We start from the raw sequence: 20,235 nt of genomic DNA, 5'->3' as shown, positions 1-20,235 counted from the left end.
TGAATGTAATAGAATGAACGACTGTAATAGAATGTAAGAGAATGCTGAATGTAATAGAATGAACGTCAATTGTCAATTGTCAATTGGGAATGTCTTGTGTGCTTTGCTGGGCGAATGAGTTTTATCGTTCTTTTTTTAAACTGACTGTCAACGAAGCGAGACGTGCTGCGCACGTACGAAATAAAAGTTTAAATTAATTGATTCTGGCCATCACATCTCAGAAGTGGGATGGAGTTAATTTAAATCGACTGCCGCATAATTAAACACAAAAAAAAAAAAAAAAACACTGCCGAAACCAGAATTCTTCGTTTTTCATTTCACGTTTTCTGTAGACAGTGCATTTACCACGTTTTTTTTTCCTGATTGTTGTTGTTGCTGCCACGATGTCGAATTTGTTATCACGTGCCCAAGTCATGAAAGTGCTACTGCAAACGGGTATTCAATTCGATCCTGATGCCACGATGAACCAGTTGCGACCGCTATATGATGAATACATTTCCGAGGTAACGAAAGCAAGTGAAAAAGAGGAAAACGCGAATGCCCTTGAAGATCCAGATGCCGCCGCCGACAAAAATACTCAAACTTCAATTCCCGCTACGATTGTGCAATCAATTCAACCTGTTGTTACGAGTGTACCTACGTTCATCGCCACTACGAGTGTTCAAAATTCAAATGTGCTTACAGATGTAACAACAACTGCCGCTTATGTCAGTGCTAAATTGTCAACTGCTGATACACGTGCATTGGTAACTACCCCCGCTATGAGTGTTGTTGTTTCAAGTGGTCCATCGGCTACTGCTACAACAAGTGCCCAATTGTCCACTGCTGTAACAACCGTGCAAATGAATACCGTTGTTCCAAGTGCTACAATTTCAAACAATTTGGACGAAGATGAGACCGAACGATTGCTGATCCAATTGCGTAAAAAACGCGAACTGTTGATGCTTCAAGCAGAGATTAATCAACTTACGCTACAACAGCAAGCACCTGCTGCAAAAACCCGTTGGACTGACGTAAGTGTCATTGAATCAATGATGTCTAAATTTACAGCCGATGACCATTACGATGTGAATAAGTGGATTAGTGACTTGGATGATGCTTTTGCAATGCTGCAATTCGATGAGCGTATGAAATTCATTGCATGTCGTCGTATGTTGAGTGGAACAGCCCAGGTTTTTGCACGCACGATTACGGTATCCGATTATGAAGAGCTCAAAGCTAAACTTATTGGTGAATTTGGCCGCATGCGCACAATGAATGAAGTGTATCAACTGCTGAAAAATCGACGCTTACGCCCTGATGAAACCACCCATCGTTACATTTTGGATATGCAAGAGATAGCGATGTATTCAAAAATTACGGAAGACGAATTGATCGAAATGATTATTAGTGGAACAGGTGACACTTCATCAAGAATCGGTCATTTGTTTCCAGCACGCTCTATTAATGAACTGAAGGAATTTGCGGAACGATATGAACGTCTACGCTTCCAACCACCATTAGGATCAAAACAAATAGCAATAATTAATCGTAATGCGGCCAGTGCACTTCAGCCAACAACTCATCGATCAAATGCGGCCAACGCCACGTCAGTTCGCCCTACCGCAGCTCCAACCATGGAAACAATCCGATGCTACAATTGCTCCAAATTCGGGCATTATCAAAGCCAATGTCCACTGCCGAAACGACCAGCGAACTCCTGTTTTAAGTGCTCATCCACCGAACATGTGTATCGTGAATGCCCACACCGTACCACTGTTGCTGCCGTCCTTAATGCCAACGGAATGAATGATGCTAGAGTGGAACCAATTAGTGAAATGCAAATGGTAAGTGTTGTTTTTGATAAGTCTAACCGTGAACACAGTGAACACAGTAAAAACTTTAAATTAAATAAAAATATTTTTTGTTTATTTGATTCGGGCAGCCCCCGCAGTTTAATCAAACGGAGTGAAGTTCCATTCGAATTACCAAATCAATTGAAAGAGACTCAGTACAATGGCCTAGGAAATGATAGACTCAAGACGTATGGGAATATCAATTGCAAAATAAACTTCCGAAATCAATCAATCAATCAGAAATTATTAACCTTGCCGAATAATCTTATGTCAATACCGATGCTTGTAGGCCGTGATTTTATGAAAAAAGCAAATATTACAATGTGTCAAATAAAATACATTTATGATACGAAAAGATTGAAAGAATTAAATAAAGCTGCCATTTGTACGAAGTTAGAGTCAAAACTTACTGATGTTCTGTGTTCATTTGATTTATTGGCCACTCACTTCTGTCACACAAAGAGTACAATTGAATCGCTTAATCAAGGGGGTGTTACAAGGGAGAAAGAGAAAATAATAGTGAAACACACTGAAGAAAAGTCAAATATCAGCCCGATGGAGTTAGAATTTGCAAATTTATGTGCTATTGTGCCTTCCGATTTGAATTCCTTAGACATTAATCCACATCTTCCGTCAAGGTTGTCATCAGAGTTGCGACAAACAATAACAGAAGTTTATTTCGAATTTCCTTCAGAAAAAGTTAAGCCATTAGAATATCTTATGAAAATTAACCTTACGCATGAAACTCCTATATACTGTAGACCAAGACGATTATGCCATAAAGAGAGAAATGAAATAAAAGCAATAGTAGATGATTTGTTAAAAGAAGGAATAATTAGACCAAGTCGATCACCTTATGCCTTTGCAATAGTACCTGTACCGAAAAAAGATGGCTCCCTCCGGAAATGTGTAGATTATAAACCACTGAACAAAATAACTATACGCGATAATTTTCCTATGCCATTAGTCGACGATTGCATTGAACACTTGGGGGGAAAAGTTATTTTTCGGTTATTGATTTAAAAAGTGGATATCATCACGTGAAGATGCATCCTGATTCAATAAAATACACTTCCTTCGTGACTCCTGATGGTCAATACGAATATTTATATATGCCCTTCGGTTTATGCAACGCTCCTGCTGAATTTATGCGCTTCGTAAAATTGATTTTAGGTGACCTCATCAAAGAGGGGTTAGTGGTAGTATTTATGGATGACATTTTAATAGCTTCGAAAGATTTTAAGTCTCATTTGGAAACCCTTAAGAGACTTTTTGAAATTTTGGCTCGAAACGGTCTTCGAATTCAGCCCAAAAAATGCCGATTTGCTTACGACGAATTAGAATACTTAGGATACTTAGCCAACTCTGCTGGCATTTCACCCAAACGGTCACACTTGCAAGCAATTCAGGAATATCCAGAACCTAAGAATAGAAAGGAAATGGAACGTTGCCATGGTCTTTTTTCATACTTCCGCCGCTTTGTACCCTCGTTCTCCAAGATTGCCCGTCCAATGACTAAATTATTGAAGAAAAATGAACAATTTCAGTTCACTGAAGAGTGCAAACAAGCCTTCACTACCTTGCGTACAAAATTGTTAGAGGCCCCTATTTTATCGATTTACAACCCTGAAGCTGAAACAGAATTACATTGCGATGCCAGTGCCTCGGGTTTTGGGGCAATGTTACTTCAGAAACAAGATGACAAAAAATTTCATCCGATTTCTTACTTTTCAAAAACTACTTCCGCCCCTGAATCTAGATTACACAGTTACGAATTAGAAACTTTAGCAATTATTTATGCACTTAAGCGCTTCCATACTTACTTAATGGGCATTCCGTTCAAAATTGTTACGGACTGTGATTCGTTGGCTATGACGTTAAATAATAGAAGCAGTTCAGCAAAAATTGCTAGATGGGCATTGTTCTTAGAAAATTATAATTATTCAATCCAGCATAGACCTGGTACATCCATGGCTCACGTGGATGCCTTAAGTAGAACTAATCAAACAATTGCATACATTGACACTGCGGAATTAGATTTTCACTTGCAAGTTACGCAAAATAGAGACCCCCGCATTGTAGAACTGCGACAAAACTTAGAACAATCTGAAGTGAAAAATTTTGAGTTGAAAGATGGGTTGGTGTACCATAAATCACCTGCAGGTCACTCACAGCTATATGTCCCTGATGAAATGATAAATAATATAATTAGAACGACGCATGAGAAAATGGGCCACTTAGCTACAGAAAAGTGCTGTACAGCAATTAAAAAATATTATTGGTTCCCGCAGATGAAAACTTACGTACATAATTTTATTCGAAATTGCCTAAAGTGTATTTACTATTCAGCATCTTCAAATAATAATGCAGCAACTCTACACAGTATTCCCAAAATACCGATACCTTTCGATACGATTCATGTGGACCACTTAGGCCCCCTTCCGTCGATAATATCAAAAAAGAAGTACATTTTAGTGGTCATCGATGCCTTTACAAAATATGTGAAATTATACCCTGCAACAGCAACGAGTACAAGAGAAGTCTGCAGTGCATTAGAAAGTTATTTTATGAATTACAGTAGGCCACGTAGAATAATAGATGATAGAGGAACGTGCTTCACTTCAGCAGAATTTGAAGAGTTTTTGCAAAAGCACAACATAGTTCAAGTGCGAAATGCAACCGCATCCCCGAAAGCAAATGGACAAGTGGAGAGAGTGAATGAAGTAGTGACACCGATGTTAGCAAAATTATCAGAACCTCTTAAACATGCGGATTGGGCAAAAAAATTAATTGAGATAGAATATGCCATTAACAATTCAGTACATTCCACCACAAAATATACACCTTCAGCACTTCTGTTTGGGATAGGACAACGAGGTAAAATAGTAGACGAACTGACGGAATATTTGGAAGAGAAGTCGAATGAACAGTTGACAGACTTATACGATATGAGAAAAAAGGCGCTGAATAACATAGAAAAATCTCAAGAGTATAACCTTAAGTACTTCGGTAAACACCACAGGGCGGCACCCGAATTTTCAGTGGGGAATTTTGTGGTTATTAAAAATGTGGATACCACGGCGGCTAATAACAAAAAACTGATTCAGCGATTTCGCGGTCCTTACGTAATATATAAAAAACTTCCGAATGATCGGTATGTGATACGGGATATAGAGGGGTGTCAAATTACACAACTGCCGTACGATGGAGTGTTAGAAGCAAGTAAATTGAAATTATGGATTAATCCAGACTCTAAATGTGTGCCAGAGGTGAGAAAAGACAACACTTCCGATATTAATATTAGTTAAGATATTCATATATATAAAAAAAAAACAAAAAACAAGAATAACAAATATTAAGTAAATATATATTATCAGTAAACCGAGGTCGGTTTAATGTCAGGACGGCCGAACTGTAAGAGTGCAATAGAATGTAAGAGAATGCGATGAATGTAATAGAATGAACGACTGCTGTAAGAAGTGTCAATTGTCAATTGGGAATGTCTTGTGTGCTTTGCTGGGCGAATGAGTTTTATCGTTCTTTTTAAACTGACTGTCAACGAAGCGAGACGTGCTGCGCACGTACGAAATAAAAGTTTAAATTAATTGATTCTGGCCATCACAGTTTAAACAAAATTGAAATTTCTATTTCACTATTTTTTTTAACATATAGTACACACATCTACCCAATGGGTATTTCAATACCCAAGTGATTATATTCAGCTCGAGGATCTTAGCGGGCTAAAAATTATTTTTTTAGTTTTTGTTTTTCAAGAAAATCCTTTACAAATCCGTTTTTATTTTCTGGTTTGCTGGAAAGCTTTGAAAATACATTTTCTGATTTTTTAAAATATCTCAACTTTGACCTTGAAAATTCGAATTATTTTCTCCAGCAGTAAATTGAAGAAGTCGCACTATGGGGAGTCGCCTTTTCTGAAGCCTCGTTTGGTATCGAAGAAGTGGTGGGTGTCGATCATATTTTCACGGGTCCGTTGTTGATTTTTCATGCCTGAAGCCACATTGATAAATTCCGATCAGTTTGTTTACGATGGGTTTTAATCTTTCACGCAGATTGTGGATTGGGCAGAACACACTTAATTTTCAATCGTCGACCATATTCTGCAAAAAAGCTGATGAATGCTGCTTATCAGTTCTTCGTCGCCGTATTTGAGTAGCACGGCCGGCAATTCATCGGTCTTCGGCGATTTGTTGTTTTTAGACGGGTAATTGCTAAACGAGTGGCGCGCTGTTGTTAACTCGGCTATAATCGCGTAAGCGGTGTCTACGCCAATTAAAAAAAAAATGCAATTCGAATTTCTTTATGATCGACCAATAAAATGTCTCTCCATCGTCATCGATTGGGGAATCGGGTTCATCACCTCCTGGTGTATCGCATATACTATGATATATACGTATATGTGAATGATACCTCAATAAAATTTATCGAGAATATAATCGATATATGGCTTTTTTTAATAATAATACGCAACGATTACCCTCCTCCCGCTCAACCGACGCGAGGGCCGCAATCTGCAAACAAGCGGAATCAGCCGAGTGATAAAAGTCAAGAGAGTTTTCAGAGTTGCGATCTTAAGCTGCCCAATTAAAATAAAGAATTAGGTTAAAGTTAAATTACTATTTTTAAATATTATTTGTTAAGAGTAGATAAAATAACTTTTTTAATGGTAAGGAGTGAGTCTGTTAGATCAAATGTGCTGCAAGGAAAATTAAAATCCTGACATATACGGCGGAATGGTTCGTTTAACTAAAAATTTGTTCTAGAAAATTTTATAAGTAAAAATAATTTCGGCCAAAAGTAAAAATTGTTTTTGAACGGACTCTAACTTCTCAAAATGGACTTGATAACTATCTTTCTTATCACAGAAGCATACTTTAGTATAGACCTCACCAAAAATCTAATGAATGAATGAATTTCATTTTAACTATGGAGTTACTCCCAGATTAACTAAACTGCATACTTGATTTTTTTAAGGTCCAATGGCATATCGTTTCTAACACACCAATAAACTATGTTGTTTAAGTCTGTTTGCAACTGACATCTTTCACTATTTAAAGTAAAAAGGGACATTAATTAAATCAGAAAAAGTATCGTTAAACACAACTTGTTGAGTTCTATTACTAAGATAAGAACCCATTTCAAAAATATTGGTTGAAAATAAAGAAGATATATTTTATTCAAAAGAATTCAAAATAATGGTTAACATTATCAAAAGCTTTACTAAAATCTGTGTATATAACATCAGTATGCTTATCCTCCCTAAAGCCCGTTGATACATGTGATACAAATCCAAGCAAATTCTTCTTCTTCTTAATTGGCGTAGACACCGCTTACGCGATTGTAGCCGAGTTAACAACAGCGCGCCAGTCGTTTCTTCTTTTCGCTACGTGGCGCCAATTGGATATTCCAAGCGTAGCCAGGTCCTTCTCCACCTGGTCCTTCCAACGGCCTTAGCAGAACGGGAATTATGAGTGACTTATAGAGTTTGGTTTTTGTTTGTCGAGAGAGGACTTTTCTTCTCAATTGCTTACTCAGTCCGAAGTAGCACCTGTTGGCAAGAGTTGGCGTTGGATTTCTAGGCTGACATTGTTGGTGCTGTTTACGCTGGTTCCAAGATAGACGAAATTATCTACGACTTCAAAGTTATGACTGACAACAGCGACGTGGGAGCCAAGTGGCACGACGACTGTTTGTTTGATGACAGGGAATATTTCGTCTTGCCCTCGTTCACTGCCAGACCCATTTCTTTTGCTTCCTTGTCCAGTCTGGAGCAAGCATAACTAACGGCGCGGGTGTTGAGCCAGCAGATATACACTCTTATAGAAGATGGTACCTCCTCTATTTAGTTCTGCAGCTCGAATTATTCTCTCCAGAAGTTGGTTGAAGAAGTCGCACGATAGGGAATCACCTTGTCTGAAACCTCGTTTGGTATCGAACGGCTCGGAGAGGTCCTTCCCGATTCTGACGGGGCTTTTGGTGTTGCTCAACGTCAGTTTACACAGCCGTATTAGTTTTGCGGGGATACCAAATTCAGACATCGCGGCATAAAGGCAGCTCCTGTTCGTGCTGTCGAAAGCAGCTTTGAAATCGACGAAGAGGTGGGTATTTTCCAAGATTTGGCTCATGGTGAATATCTGGTCGGTTGTTAATTTTCCAGGTCTAAAGCCACACTGATAAGGTCCAATCAGTTTGTTGATGGTGGGCTTTAATCTTTCACACAATACGCTCGATAGAACCTTATGCGCGATGTTGAGGAGGCTTATCCCACGGTAGTTGGCGCAGATTGTGGGGTCACTTTTCTTATGGATTGGGCATAGCACACTTAAATTCCAATCGTTGGGCATGCTTTCGTCCGACCATATTTTACAAAGAAGCTGATGCATGCTCCTTATCAGTTCTTCGCCGCCGTGTTTGAATAGCTCGGCCGGCAATCCGTCGGCTCCTGCCGCGCACACACATTTAAAACACTGGAGACGTGTCTTCCGTCTATCACAACATGATCGATCTGGTTGGTGGTTTTTCGATCCGGAGACAGCCAGGTAGCTTGATGAATCTTTTTATGCTGGAATCTAGTACTACAAATAACCATATTTCGGGCCCCGGCGAAGTCGATCAGCCTCAACCCATTTGGGGATGTTTCGTCGTGGAGGCTGAATTTACCGACCGTAGTGCCAAAGATACCTTCTTTACCCACCCTGGCGTTAAAGTCGCCAATCACGATTTTAACATCGTGGCGGGGGCAGCTCTCATAAGTGCGCTCCAAGCACTCATAAAAGACATCTTTGGTCACATCGTCCTTCTCTTCCGTCGGGGCGTGGGCGCAAATCAGCGATATGTTGAAGAACCTCGCTTTGATGTGGATTGTGGCTAGACGTTCATTCACCGGAGTGAATGATAGTACTCGGCGACGGGTAAATACCACAACGACCTACTCGTCTCTGTCCTTGTCCCGTCCATCGCATTTCTTGGACGGCGGTGATGTCAGCCTTTATTTTCCCGAGGACATCAACCAGCTGGGCAGCGGCACCTTCCCAATTAAGGGACCGGACATTCCAGGTGCATGCCCTAATATCATTGTCCTTATTTCGTTTGCCATGGTCGTCATTAAAAGGGGGGTTTCTCATACGAGGCTGTTGGTAGTTTTTCCTTGGGGTGAGCTTTTTTACGTGGCGGGTGCCAAACCCAGCGCACAACCCTATGGGGATGTTTCGCCTTGAACACATGACTCCATCCTCCTCCTCCTCCAAGCAAATTAGTTATTGTTTTTTTTCCCTTTACGAAAACCGTGCTGAGCGCAAGAAATTAGTGGAGAGATCCAGAAGGTTATGTCGTCTGTTATAATTGTTTCAAAAAGTTTAGGTATTCCTGACAACTTTGCTATTCCCCTATTGTTTTCAATGGATGACCTAAATTCACTTTTATGTAATGGAATTATAAATGACGTTTTTCATATTGAAATAAGAAATGCGCTAAATAGTTTTGTTAAGGGTTTATACATATATATTTTTGGCAAATTTTTTTTAGAAAGCAAGTGGGAATCATATCTGGGCCTTAATTAAATGATTGTTTTAACATATTTAGCTGATATAAGACGTCTACTTCGGAAATGATGCATAATAGAAATCAGACAAAGGAAATGTACACGAAAATTTTCGAGTGAATGAAAATAGTGTGTGTACGAGTATCATTAATTTTATTCGTACAACCCAAGAATTGGGTAAGGAATAGAGGTGTCAACGTGTTTAACTCGTAGCTCGGCATTCCATCTCAAGTTTACCATCCTATATGCAGGTATTAGAATGTACATATAATCCACTAACGAAAAAATAAACTAGAATACACCTAAATGGACGACTTGTGTTAACTTTTTGTTTAAGAGTAATATTAGATGATGTTGGCTTTTGTGTAACTCTATTGATATAGTAACAACTGTGCCGCTAAGTGGTCACAACAACTATTTATATGTACCATTTGCCAATTTCAAGTTCACAATTTCAAAATTTACAATTCCGAGGAAATGGAGCATTGTCATATAATAAAATTATTATTTTTTTAAAGAAGTACTACGCAAATGTACTTCAATCATCCCGAGTATTGGCCCGACAAAGGTTATTTTTTTAGAGCAGTGCCGAAGGCCGCCAACGGAAAACAAAGTACTACGCAAAAGTACTTCATTCACCCTGGGTATTGGCTCGACTAGGGTATTTTTTTTAGAGCGCTGACGAAAGCCCCCAGCGAAAATAAAAACAAAGAAAACGCTGTCGTTAAACAATCCTTCATATTTGGTGTTTAAGATGTGGCTCGTTTTATATTTAAATATACAAAGTGAAAAATGTGAAAAAGTTTAGTGAAACATTGAGAAATACTACGTGTTATTGATACAAAATTTTGAATTTTTAATCGGGAATGTTTTAAAAAATATAAGTGTTAGCAACATCTGGAGAAGATCCACTATCAGCACATACCTCACGAAACTCGTGGTTTTTACTAGACCGCCAAAGTAATCGGAATCGTGCCCATCCTTGTATATGAATTTGTTTATGTAACCTCGATAATTATTTCTAGCAAATATGTCTGCCCGTCCGACCGTCCGACCGTCCGTGGACGTATAAAGATAAAAAATTGAGATATCTTCATGAAACTTAGCATGCAGGTTCCTTAGTACAAAAAATACGAGTTCCCAGATCCTTAAGATATATAACGGTAATTTGGTACAGGGGCTCGCCAAAAATTTTGAAAAAAGGGCGGGACTTCTCTAATAAGGTTAACGTACATATCTTTTAAATCACTAAAGCTACAACGACCAAATTTGCTCAGCACAAAAATTATAAGAACTCCTGCCTACAGTGCGAAAATCGATATAATCGGTGGATAACCTCCGTACCGTTATTGGCCAGAGACTTTAAGTTTTACTTCCGAGATAGTATAAGATGACTTTATAGGACCCGAAGTAAAAATTAGACGATGGACGTGGCACCGCTCACCTTTTGGTGATAACAAATATCTCCGGAACCGACCGATCTATTTCGAATTTACTAAATTTAGTACATAGCATTATTCTTATATTATAATGACACAGTGTGAAAATAGGCGAAATCTGCCTGCAACCACTCCTACTTCCCAAATAACATAATTTTAAATTCCAATTTATTCTTTTACTTTTCAGTACACAAATCAAGAAGTATATAATAGAACGGGATATAATTTTGCTCTAATAATTCCTTTGAAGCATGTCACCTTATGACCAAAAATTGTTTAAATCCATACAAAAATATTCAAACCCCTAGGTACCAAATATGTGGACTTCAGTATTTATAGTTGACATATTGGCCGATATTTTCGGTCTAAAGTAGGGATGCAAACATCGTGAAATGAAACATCGATAGTTCGATGTATCGATCTTTCTTCAAACAACATCGAAATCAAAAACATCGGCCATTGAAACATCGATGGATTTTTGAACTTTTTTAACGTATTTTATTAGTGAGGAAAAAGTTTATTTCAGAACCATAAATAAGTGAAATACAGTAGTACGCCTTTAATTGATATATATTTTAGCTACCTATTAAAACCTTTTCTCAATAAATAAAAGATATAAATAGTTTTTGAACAAACAACAAATTATTTATTTAAAACAGAATTTAAAAATAACAATTTGGAAAGTTTTTTCCCTGTCAAGCGATTTCTTTGCTGTGTGATCGTTGCTCCAGCTTTAGAAAACAGTCATTCACTAGGGACTGAAGTGGCCACAATGGAAAAATATTTGGAAGCTTGTTTATACAATTCAGGAAATACATTTTTCATATCATCCCACATTTCTGTTGGATTCTGATTGATAGAAGCAACAGCTAATCCAAGATACATTTGCACTTCAACTTCCGTTGTTGTTATAGCAGATAAATTGGAAAACTTACATTTCATATTTTGGTGGGCCAACTGTTTATGATGGCTCCGACGTACCAACACCATTATTTGCATCCTTTATGAAATTTGGAAGGGTATTATTTCTTTTTCGCCAAACAAGCTTCTATTTAATTTCATCATGGTTGAATCATTATCAGTTACACAAGCAGAAACTTTATTTATGCAAACGTTCCACTCGTTGAAAAGTGTAAACATAGTTTCTTCTAAATAAGCTGCTGTATGACTTTCGTGCAGTTCGATTACTCCTAACGTCCCACTCAACAAACGTAAATTGTCCAAAAAATGAATTGTTACCCCAAGGAACGACTGATTTTTCATTGTCTCCGTCTATATGTCATACGTTAGGCAATAACTGTCGCACTTACGAATATACTCTTTGAAAATTGAAGACAGCGCTTCATATTTTTCATCCACTCGTAATTTAATTGTTTCTCTACTTGGGACTTTAAAAAGCGTAACCAGTTCTTTCATCATCTGCAGAAAACCTTTTCCTTCTACAGTGGATAATGGCTTGTTGTCCATTATAATATATTTCACAATTGCTTCAGTAATTTTCCTTGATTTAGGGTCATCTTGGTAAGAAATACTTTTGACCTGCTCAAAAAAGTCTTTCACATTAGGTTGGATCAGCGCAGGCAACTGATCCGATTTATTTTGCAGTACTGATGGAGTACATGTACTAGGAGACGATTCAATACATGCAGTCTTCTTATTACTATTGTCGAATAACTCACTTGACGCTGTCGTCCCAGCGGTTGGTGATATGTTAATTATTTCAGAAATTTTTCGCGGTTTTGGTTCCGAGTCCGGCGTAGTTTGTGAGGAGCATTCTGCATTATCAACTTGATCGAGTAATACCTTTTTATGTACATTCTCAACGCGTTTTTAATTTCTTGTTGCAGAGTTTGCATGTGGCGGATGCATCTGAATTTCTTATAAAGAAGCTCCAGACCTTGCTTTTTAATTTTGAAGGCCAGTCACCGACTAAACCTCGTACTGAGCAGTTGAGTTAGCGTCTTTCTCTGAGTTTATAGCTATTCATATACATAGCTCTCTTTTGGTGTTCTTTTTTTTTGCACTACGATCTGCTTACTTAAGTAACGCGATTAATACTTATTTTAAGTGAGAAATATAATCCAATACTTATATCAGTGTATTATAATTTTTCCACTATGCCCCCGGCGGGCTTCCAGTTCGGGGACAACAGGTTTGCTGCACTGGCCCAAGGTCCCCAACCAAAACGTAAAAAATCGTATCAAAAACTGCAAGATGCTTTTCCTGACTTACCGCCAATAAAAAGTGATGACCCAAAGTATATTGTGATTAAATCCGACGAGAATTCTACACCCCTTTCGAAGGTTTCTTGTTTACGTGTTTACAATGCCTTACTTACCGTGAGCAAAGATATAAACAAAATTAGTGAATTACGCGACGGCAGCCTATTACTGCTAGTGAAAAATAAGCAAGTAGCAGAAAAGTTTATAAAAACGAAATGTCTTTTCAACATTGGCGCTGTTAGCGCTAGCTATCATCAACATCTTAATTGTAACAAAGGCACCATTTATGCACCGTTTTTAAACGATGTGCCTGAAAGCGAAATAACAGAAGGACTGAGTTCTTACGAAGTTTCCGCGGTTTATAAGTTCACTCGCAAAGTTGAAGGTGTTATAAAGCCTACTGGTGTTATGCTAATATCATTCAACAGTTATTCCCTTCCAAACAAAATAAACATCGCATGGAGGATGACCTCTGTGCGACCGTACGTGCCTAATCCAATGCGCTGCAGGTCATGCCAAAAATTGGGTCATACGCAAAAACATTGTAAAGGTTCCCCAACATGCGAAATTTGCAATTTCCCTTCTCCACACGATAATGACTGCATCCGAGTTATGTGTGCGAATTGTTCTGGCGAGCATCGTTCTTCTGACTATACGTGTCCAAAGTATATGCAAACCAAAGAAATTTTAAAAATAAAGACACTAGAAAAGTGCAATATGCACGAAGCCCTTAACAAGTATAGAGAAAATACTTCCCTCCCTTCCCTCACTGCTAGCTTTGCACATGTGCTTCAACGTACAAAAGAGGTATCCTCTGTATCCACCACACCAACAAAAATTTCAGCCATCAACAATTCCACAAAATCTAAAAATACTCGTAGAATTGCCGACAATGACTTGCCTAGTACATCAAAACAAAACGCAGAGGTCACCTCTGCTCCCAACTCATCAATAAACTCTTTAACTAGAAAAAATCACTCATCAAACGCCAACAACAAACATATTTCCATCAACAAGCCTGCATCGATCAGTTCAGACTACAACAACGTCTCACATTCAGCTAAAAATATCAGCGACAACCGTACCCAACAAGCCTCTTTCTTAAATCCCAAACTTTTCAGTCCAACAACAGCCTCTCTCATTTCTAACTTAAACAACTCCTTAAACTCGCTTAATAAATATACTGACTTCAACAACACTACTACCAACACTACCGTGCAGTCTAATCCACCTAATCACGAAAATCTCTTTCCAACAACAAGCAATTCCAACGATAATCAATACTCTACTGAACATACTGAACAAATAGAAATTGACTCTGAATAAATACGCTTAGCTTTTACTCTCTTTTGAACTAGTACTCAATTGGTGACACTCAGCTTCAACTGACTGCTCATACGAGTTGATATTCGAGCTCTCTTCTGTTTCCCTTTTTCTTTTTTTCCTACATATGTATATACAAGATCATGCCCCAGCTATTATACTCTTAAATGAAACTCACATCTCTTTCAACTTGTCGGCTTTTACTCCTAAGCAGTACATTGGCATGTTTCACAATCTTCCACATATTAGCACAGGTAAAAGAGGTATTGCGATTCTCATAAGAAGAGATATTCCACACAAAATTAATGCCATTCAATCCAACTTGCTGGCTATGTCGATCGAAATTATCTTAGTTAAAAAAATCACCATTACCTGCACCTATATTGCACCAGATGAACATTTTACCAGTACAGACATCCTGCAATTAATCAACCAAGCTTCCACTCCTTTAATTTTCGCTGGTGATTTTAATGCATGGAGTCCACTATGGGGCTCTCCAATAGCCAACAAGAGGGGCAAATGCATTGAAGACGCTTTACTTTCCTCTAACTTAATATGTTTGAATAACGGATCCGCGACACATTTTTCCACTCACTCCACTTTTTCCCATGTAGATCTTACAATGTGCACCGACACACTTGCCACAGAGTGCGAATGGAGTATACTCGATCACCTGCATGGAAGCGATCACTTCCCCATTGTACTAAAATTGCATCTAGGTTCAACAACTAAAAACCACAAAATAAATAAGGTATTCAAAACTGATTACGCTGATTGGGAGAAGTTTCAGACACATTGCGAGATAAATGGCAATAATACCCCAATATCTGACAACCCTAACCAAGAAAGTGCGAGGTTAACAAAAATTATCCGTTCAGCAGCGAATGTTAGCATTCCTCATACAAAGCCAACAGCAAGTTCAAAGGGTGTTCCTTGGTAGAATAAAGAAATCGCTGAATTGCGGGCAAAAAAACAGACAGCTTGGTATGAATCACAAACGCGCTCGATCACTAGTCAACTTAATATCTTTCAGGAAAGCCAATGCTCTTTCCCGTCGTTCCGCGAAACAGGCCAAGCGTAAATGTTTTCAGGATTTCACAAGCAAAATAAATCCTTCGTCTAGTCCTAAGTTAATATGGAACGCTTTAAAAAAACTTTCTGGAGTGCCTAGAAATCTAACCATTCAATGCGTAAAGGGGCCAACAAGTTTGGTAACCAATCCATCCGATATTTCCGAGTTATTTGCAAACCACTATTCTGAAACAAGCTCAGATATTTCATTCAGCACACAGTTTCAAACCTCTAAAACCACCACACTGTCCAACACTTCCTACTCTGTCTCCCCTCTTTCTTTTTCTGCTAAACAAATAGAAACCAGCATTTCATTGTCTGAATTCGAGTTCGTTGCATCTACCGTTAAGGGTAAGTCCCCGGGGCAAGATAAAATTTCTTATCCAATTATCAGACATATGCCAAAAAGTCTCAAGCTCCGATTGGTAAAGCTTTATAACAAAATTTTCAATAATGGTGTCTACCCCCAATTTTGGAAAACGTCCTGTGTTATACCAATACTTAAACCACACAAATCCTTCGATGAACTTGCTAACTATAGGCCGATTTCCCTCCTTCCATGTATGGGCAAAATTTTGGAAAAGATCGTGGCTAACCGCTTGATGTGGTATGCTCAGCGAAACAAGTTCATATCACCGAATCAAGTCGCCTACAAAAAAGGTCAAGGCACGTTAGATGCTTTAATCCAACTAAACTACTTCACTACTAATGCTTTGTCCAGCAAAAACCACGTGTCCGTACTATCTCTGGACTTTCACAGAGCTTTCGACAAAATTGGAGCCCATATTATTATTCGACAACTTAGAAAATGGAAAATAGGCCAGAATATGATACGTTTTATTACTAACTTTCCCACAAACAGAAAACTCAAAGTCAACGTAAATGGTTTTCTTTCTTCAACACTCCCGCTTTCTAATGGTACGCCGCAAGGCTCACCTCTTTCAGCCCTCCTTTTTATCATTGCTTTCGATGATATTAGTAGGATGATAAAAAATTACAAAGGAGTTGAGCACCGGATCTATGCTGACGATGTCCTAATCTACACAAAAGTCTCTGACGTTAATTTTGCTCAATCCTTATTTACTAATATACTCGCCAGAATTGAGACTTGGTCACTGGAGTCTGGTGCTTCACTTTCCTTAGACAAAACACGTATCCTTCATGTATGTAGTTGCAACGGTATTTCACTAACCCAAAACCAAACTAACATCGAATGTAAAACACAGCTGAAAATACTAGGATTAATTTTTGACTCTAATTATAATTTTAATGCTCACTGTAAATATGTCAGAAACTCGTTAATGTCACGATTAAATATTGTTAAATATCTCTCGTTTAAGCATTCATTTATTCATCCGAACACACTAGTCAATGTTTTCAGAGCTTTGCTAACTTCAAAAATAGATTTTGGGCTCCCCATCTATATCAATTGCTCCAAAAGCAGTATCAACCTTTTAAATGTACCTTACCATTGCGCAATACGGCGAAGTCTCCGGGCCTTTCCAACCTCGCCAATAAAAACGATAATGGCTGAATCTGGTTTACCAACTATTCAAAATAAAATTATAGATTCTTCGCTTCAAATTCTTGCGAAAACGGCTGAGAACACCAACCCATTACTTAATACAACTATCACCCATGCCACGAAAAAAAGAAAAATTCCAAGAATACAATCGGCTATTTCGAGATGCTTAAGTTTCGCTGCAGAAAATAATATTTTACGTAACGTAACACGCAAATTCACCACTCGACATCCTCCCTGTCTGATCAATGATAAAATACTACAGAATAAGCTTATGTTTTTGTCCAAGCAAAACACACCAAACGAAGTCTTTCAACAAACCTTTGCTGAACTGGAATCTAATTACACAAATAATGGCTGGAAGTTATTGTTTACGGATGGCTCCAAGTCCACCGATTCCACTTCGTTAGCAGTTGTCACTGCCACAGGAGAAATTATTTGCAATTGGCTTCTTCCCTCAACGAGCTCTGTATTTACCGCTGAAGGATCTGCTATCCTTCATGCAGTTAATTACGCAAAAAAGACTAAAGGAAAGTTCCTCATCTGTACAGACAGCAAATCGTGTATGTCTGCAATAACGTCTCCTTCCAATCGCAATCCCATAATAGAAGTTATCAGAGACGTGGTCATTGGTGCCCCTCAGAAAATCCAAGTAATGTGGATCACTGGCCATGCTGGTATTACAGGCAACCACTTTGCAGACCTCGCTGCGAAAAATGTAGCCAGGACTCCTGCCTTAACATACTACGTCTCATCCAAGCAAGACATTCTTAACCTTATTAAGCACAAAAGGCATCAAAAAAACGCAAGCGAATGGAAAACATTTAAACATCACTACGCGGTCATAAACCCAGCCAGAAATCGTATAATCTACTCGTCAGCAGTTCCAACTAGCGCAATGAAGACATATACTCGATTAAGGATTGGACACACTATCATAACACACGCCCACTTACTATCGGGTAAAAGCCCATCCATTTGCCCCCTTTGCGAGGACACCGCTACTATCAAACACTTACTCACACTCTGTCTGATGCTTCACCCAACAGCCCACAACTCTGGCAACATTGATCTCATAAAACTACTAAGTGAACCTTCAGAAAAAAACGTGATGATTGTATATAGATTCTTAAAAAAGAACGATTTGTTAAAATATATTTAAGCAACTTACATCTTTACTAACCCTTAGCAAATATAATTTTTCACCTAGTTATAATTACAAGACGGCTGAAGGCCTCGTAGCCAGTGCTGCGTTTATGTATTTATATAATAAAACTCTTTTTGTTATATGAATTATTATAAATAAATAAATAAATAAAATAAAATTTTGAAGGCAGCACTTTGAAAATCTGAAATATTATGTACATATTTAAACGTCTAACGCAATTATTTACATACATACATATATTTTATATTCACTACACCTGTAATAAAGTTGTGATGGAAACAGATGAATTCGAAACAAAACTTATATTAAACGCTCAAAAACAACTTCTAACACACATAGCACGAAATAGATATGTATGTAAAACTTATTTCGCATTAATTCATAAGCGAATTTTCAGTATTATTCAAGTGCACATTCAACCAACGAATTCTCCGTATTTTACAACAAAACACATGACAGTTTGCTAAAGCGGTTCGAAGCAGATGTTTTCGCATTAATACCAAGAAAAAGTGCTGCAAAGATGTGGAGTAAAATTTGAAAAAACATCGCCATAAAACAGCGATCCAGGCAACATCGATGTATCGATGTTTTTAGAATAACAACATCGATGGCAAACATCGATCCATCGTTTGCATCCCTAGTCTAAAGTCAACTATAAATAAAGGTAAACAATAGAAATTCAGACATAATTCTTTCCTGATAATAGTAGTTCGGTGTATCTAAAATGGATTGAATCGGGTCAATACTTCCCTGAGCCCCCATATACCTAATATCATGATTTTCGAACATCTGACTTTGCTCTATATGATTGGTGACTGTAGGTGAGATGCCTTAATGAAACCCAGGGAACATTTTTTTAGTATGTGGCATGATAATAGTTAATAGATAAAATTGGATCGATGCTACTCCTACTTCCATATACTACGTATATTGATAGTTTTTCTAACAATGTATGAGTTATATATGTATGTATACCAGGTTGTTCAATAAGTTTTGTCGTTCGATAAGAGAGGGCGTTGCTACTAGCCCACATTTTTTTTCGTTTTGTTTGTACACTCTTCATATGAACGCATGTGAAATTTCCTTTCAATCTATTAATTCATTCTTTGCTTACAAGCCATTTAGTGTCGCCGTTTCACAGTATTTTATTACAATGGAAAAAAAATGAATATCGTGCAGTGATAAAATTCTTATTTTTGGAAGGTGTAGCACCAAAAGATATTCACGAACGAATGTTAAAAGTGTATAATGATTGTTCACTTACAATTAGAACTGTAGAAAGATGGGTTGCTCAATTGAAACGTGGTCGTACAAGCTTTGAAGACGATCCACGTGAAAGACGTCCAAAAAGCGCATCAACACCAGATCGTTTCGGAAGATCGTCGATAGACTGAGAGAGATTTAGTAGAGGCTCTACACATCGCATTAGGCAATGTGAGCCATATTTTAAGTGAAATTTTGGATTTTAGAAAGCTGTGTGCCCAATGGGTGCCGCATTCGCTAACAATGGAACAAAAACATTCGAATGCGCCTTTCTCAGCAACATTTGGCGCATTTTAAAAAGGATAAAGAGGATTTTGTGCGTCGAATCATCACTATGGATGAGACTTGGGTCTATCACCATGATCTTGAATCAAATCAAGAGGCTAAAGAGTGATGTGAACCTTGTTGTTCGGCTTCGAAACGAGTTCGTTTCCAAAAATCGGCCAAGAAGGTTATGGCATCAGTTTTTTTGGGATGCGAGAGGATTACTTGCAAACTGGTAAAACAATTAATTCTGAATATTATTGCAACTTTTTGGACCAGTTGAAGGATAAAATTCATGAAAAAAGACCCGGTTGGCAAAAGAAAAAAATAATTTTTCATCAGGCTAAGATCTATGAATTAAAGTTCAAATTGTTGAAGCATCCACCGTATTCACCAGATTTGGCCGCCAGCGAATTCCATTTGCTTACAGAACTCAAAAAATGTACACGTGGCAAACGTTTTTCATCGAATGAAGAGGTCATAACGACTGTTGAAGCGTATTTTGCAGACCTTCCGGATTCACACTTCAAGGGTGGGATCCACAGATTAGAGGGTCGTTGGAGCAAGCGT

The 20,235-nt window shown here is 38.1% G+C and overlaps 2 protein-coding genes across 13 annotated transcripts in view; both read left to right on the top strand.

Moving 5' to 3' along the window:
• Positions 1-20,235, top strand: part of LOC126765052 (voltage-dependent L-type calcium channel subunit beta-2) — a 259,846-nt gene that overhangs the window by 126,481 nt on the left and 113,130 nt on the right. The window lies entirely within an intron of this gene.
• LOC126765056 (uncharacterized) lies at positions 140-2,244 on the top strand. Its single transcript, XM_050482656.1, has 2 exons — positions 140-1,826; positions 1,925-2,244. The coding sequence occupies exons 1-2, from the start codon at positions 384-386 to the stop codon at positions 1,949-1,951; spliced, it is 1,470 nt and encodes a 489-aa protein (XP_050338613.1). The 5' UTR covers positions 140-383; the 3' UTR covers positions 1,952-2,244.

Source organism: Bactrocera neohumeralis, unplaced genomic scaffold (genome assembly GCF_024586455.1).
Source record: "Bactrocera neohumeralis isolate Rockhampton unplaced genomic scaffold, APGP_CSIRO_Bneo_wtdbg2-racon-allhic-juicebox.fasta_v2 cluster10, whole genome shotgun sequence".
In the NCBI taxonomy this organism is placed as follows: domain Eukaryota; kingdom Metazoa; phylum Arthropoda; class Insecta; order Diptera; family Tephritidae; genus Bactrocera; species Bactrocera neohumeralis.
Note: the sequence above shows the minus strand (reverse complement) of the source record. Positions and strands in the feature narration are given on the sequence as shown.

Excerpts from the sequence above, each read along its gene's own strand:
- LOC126765056 (XM_050482656.1), top strand. The coding sequence starts at position 384 with ATGTCGAATTTGTTATCACGTGCCCAAGTCATGAAAGTGCTACTGCAA. Across the intron at positions 1,827-1,924 it reads CAATTAGTGAAATGCAAATG|CCCCCGCAGTTTAATCAAAC; the intron begins GTAAGTGTTGTT and ends TGATTCGGGCAG.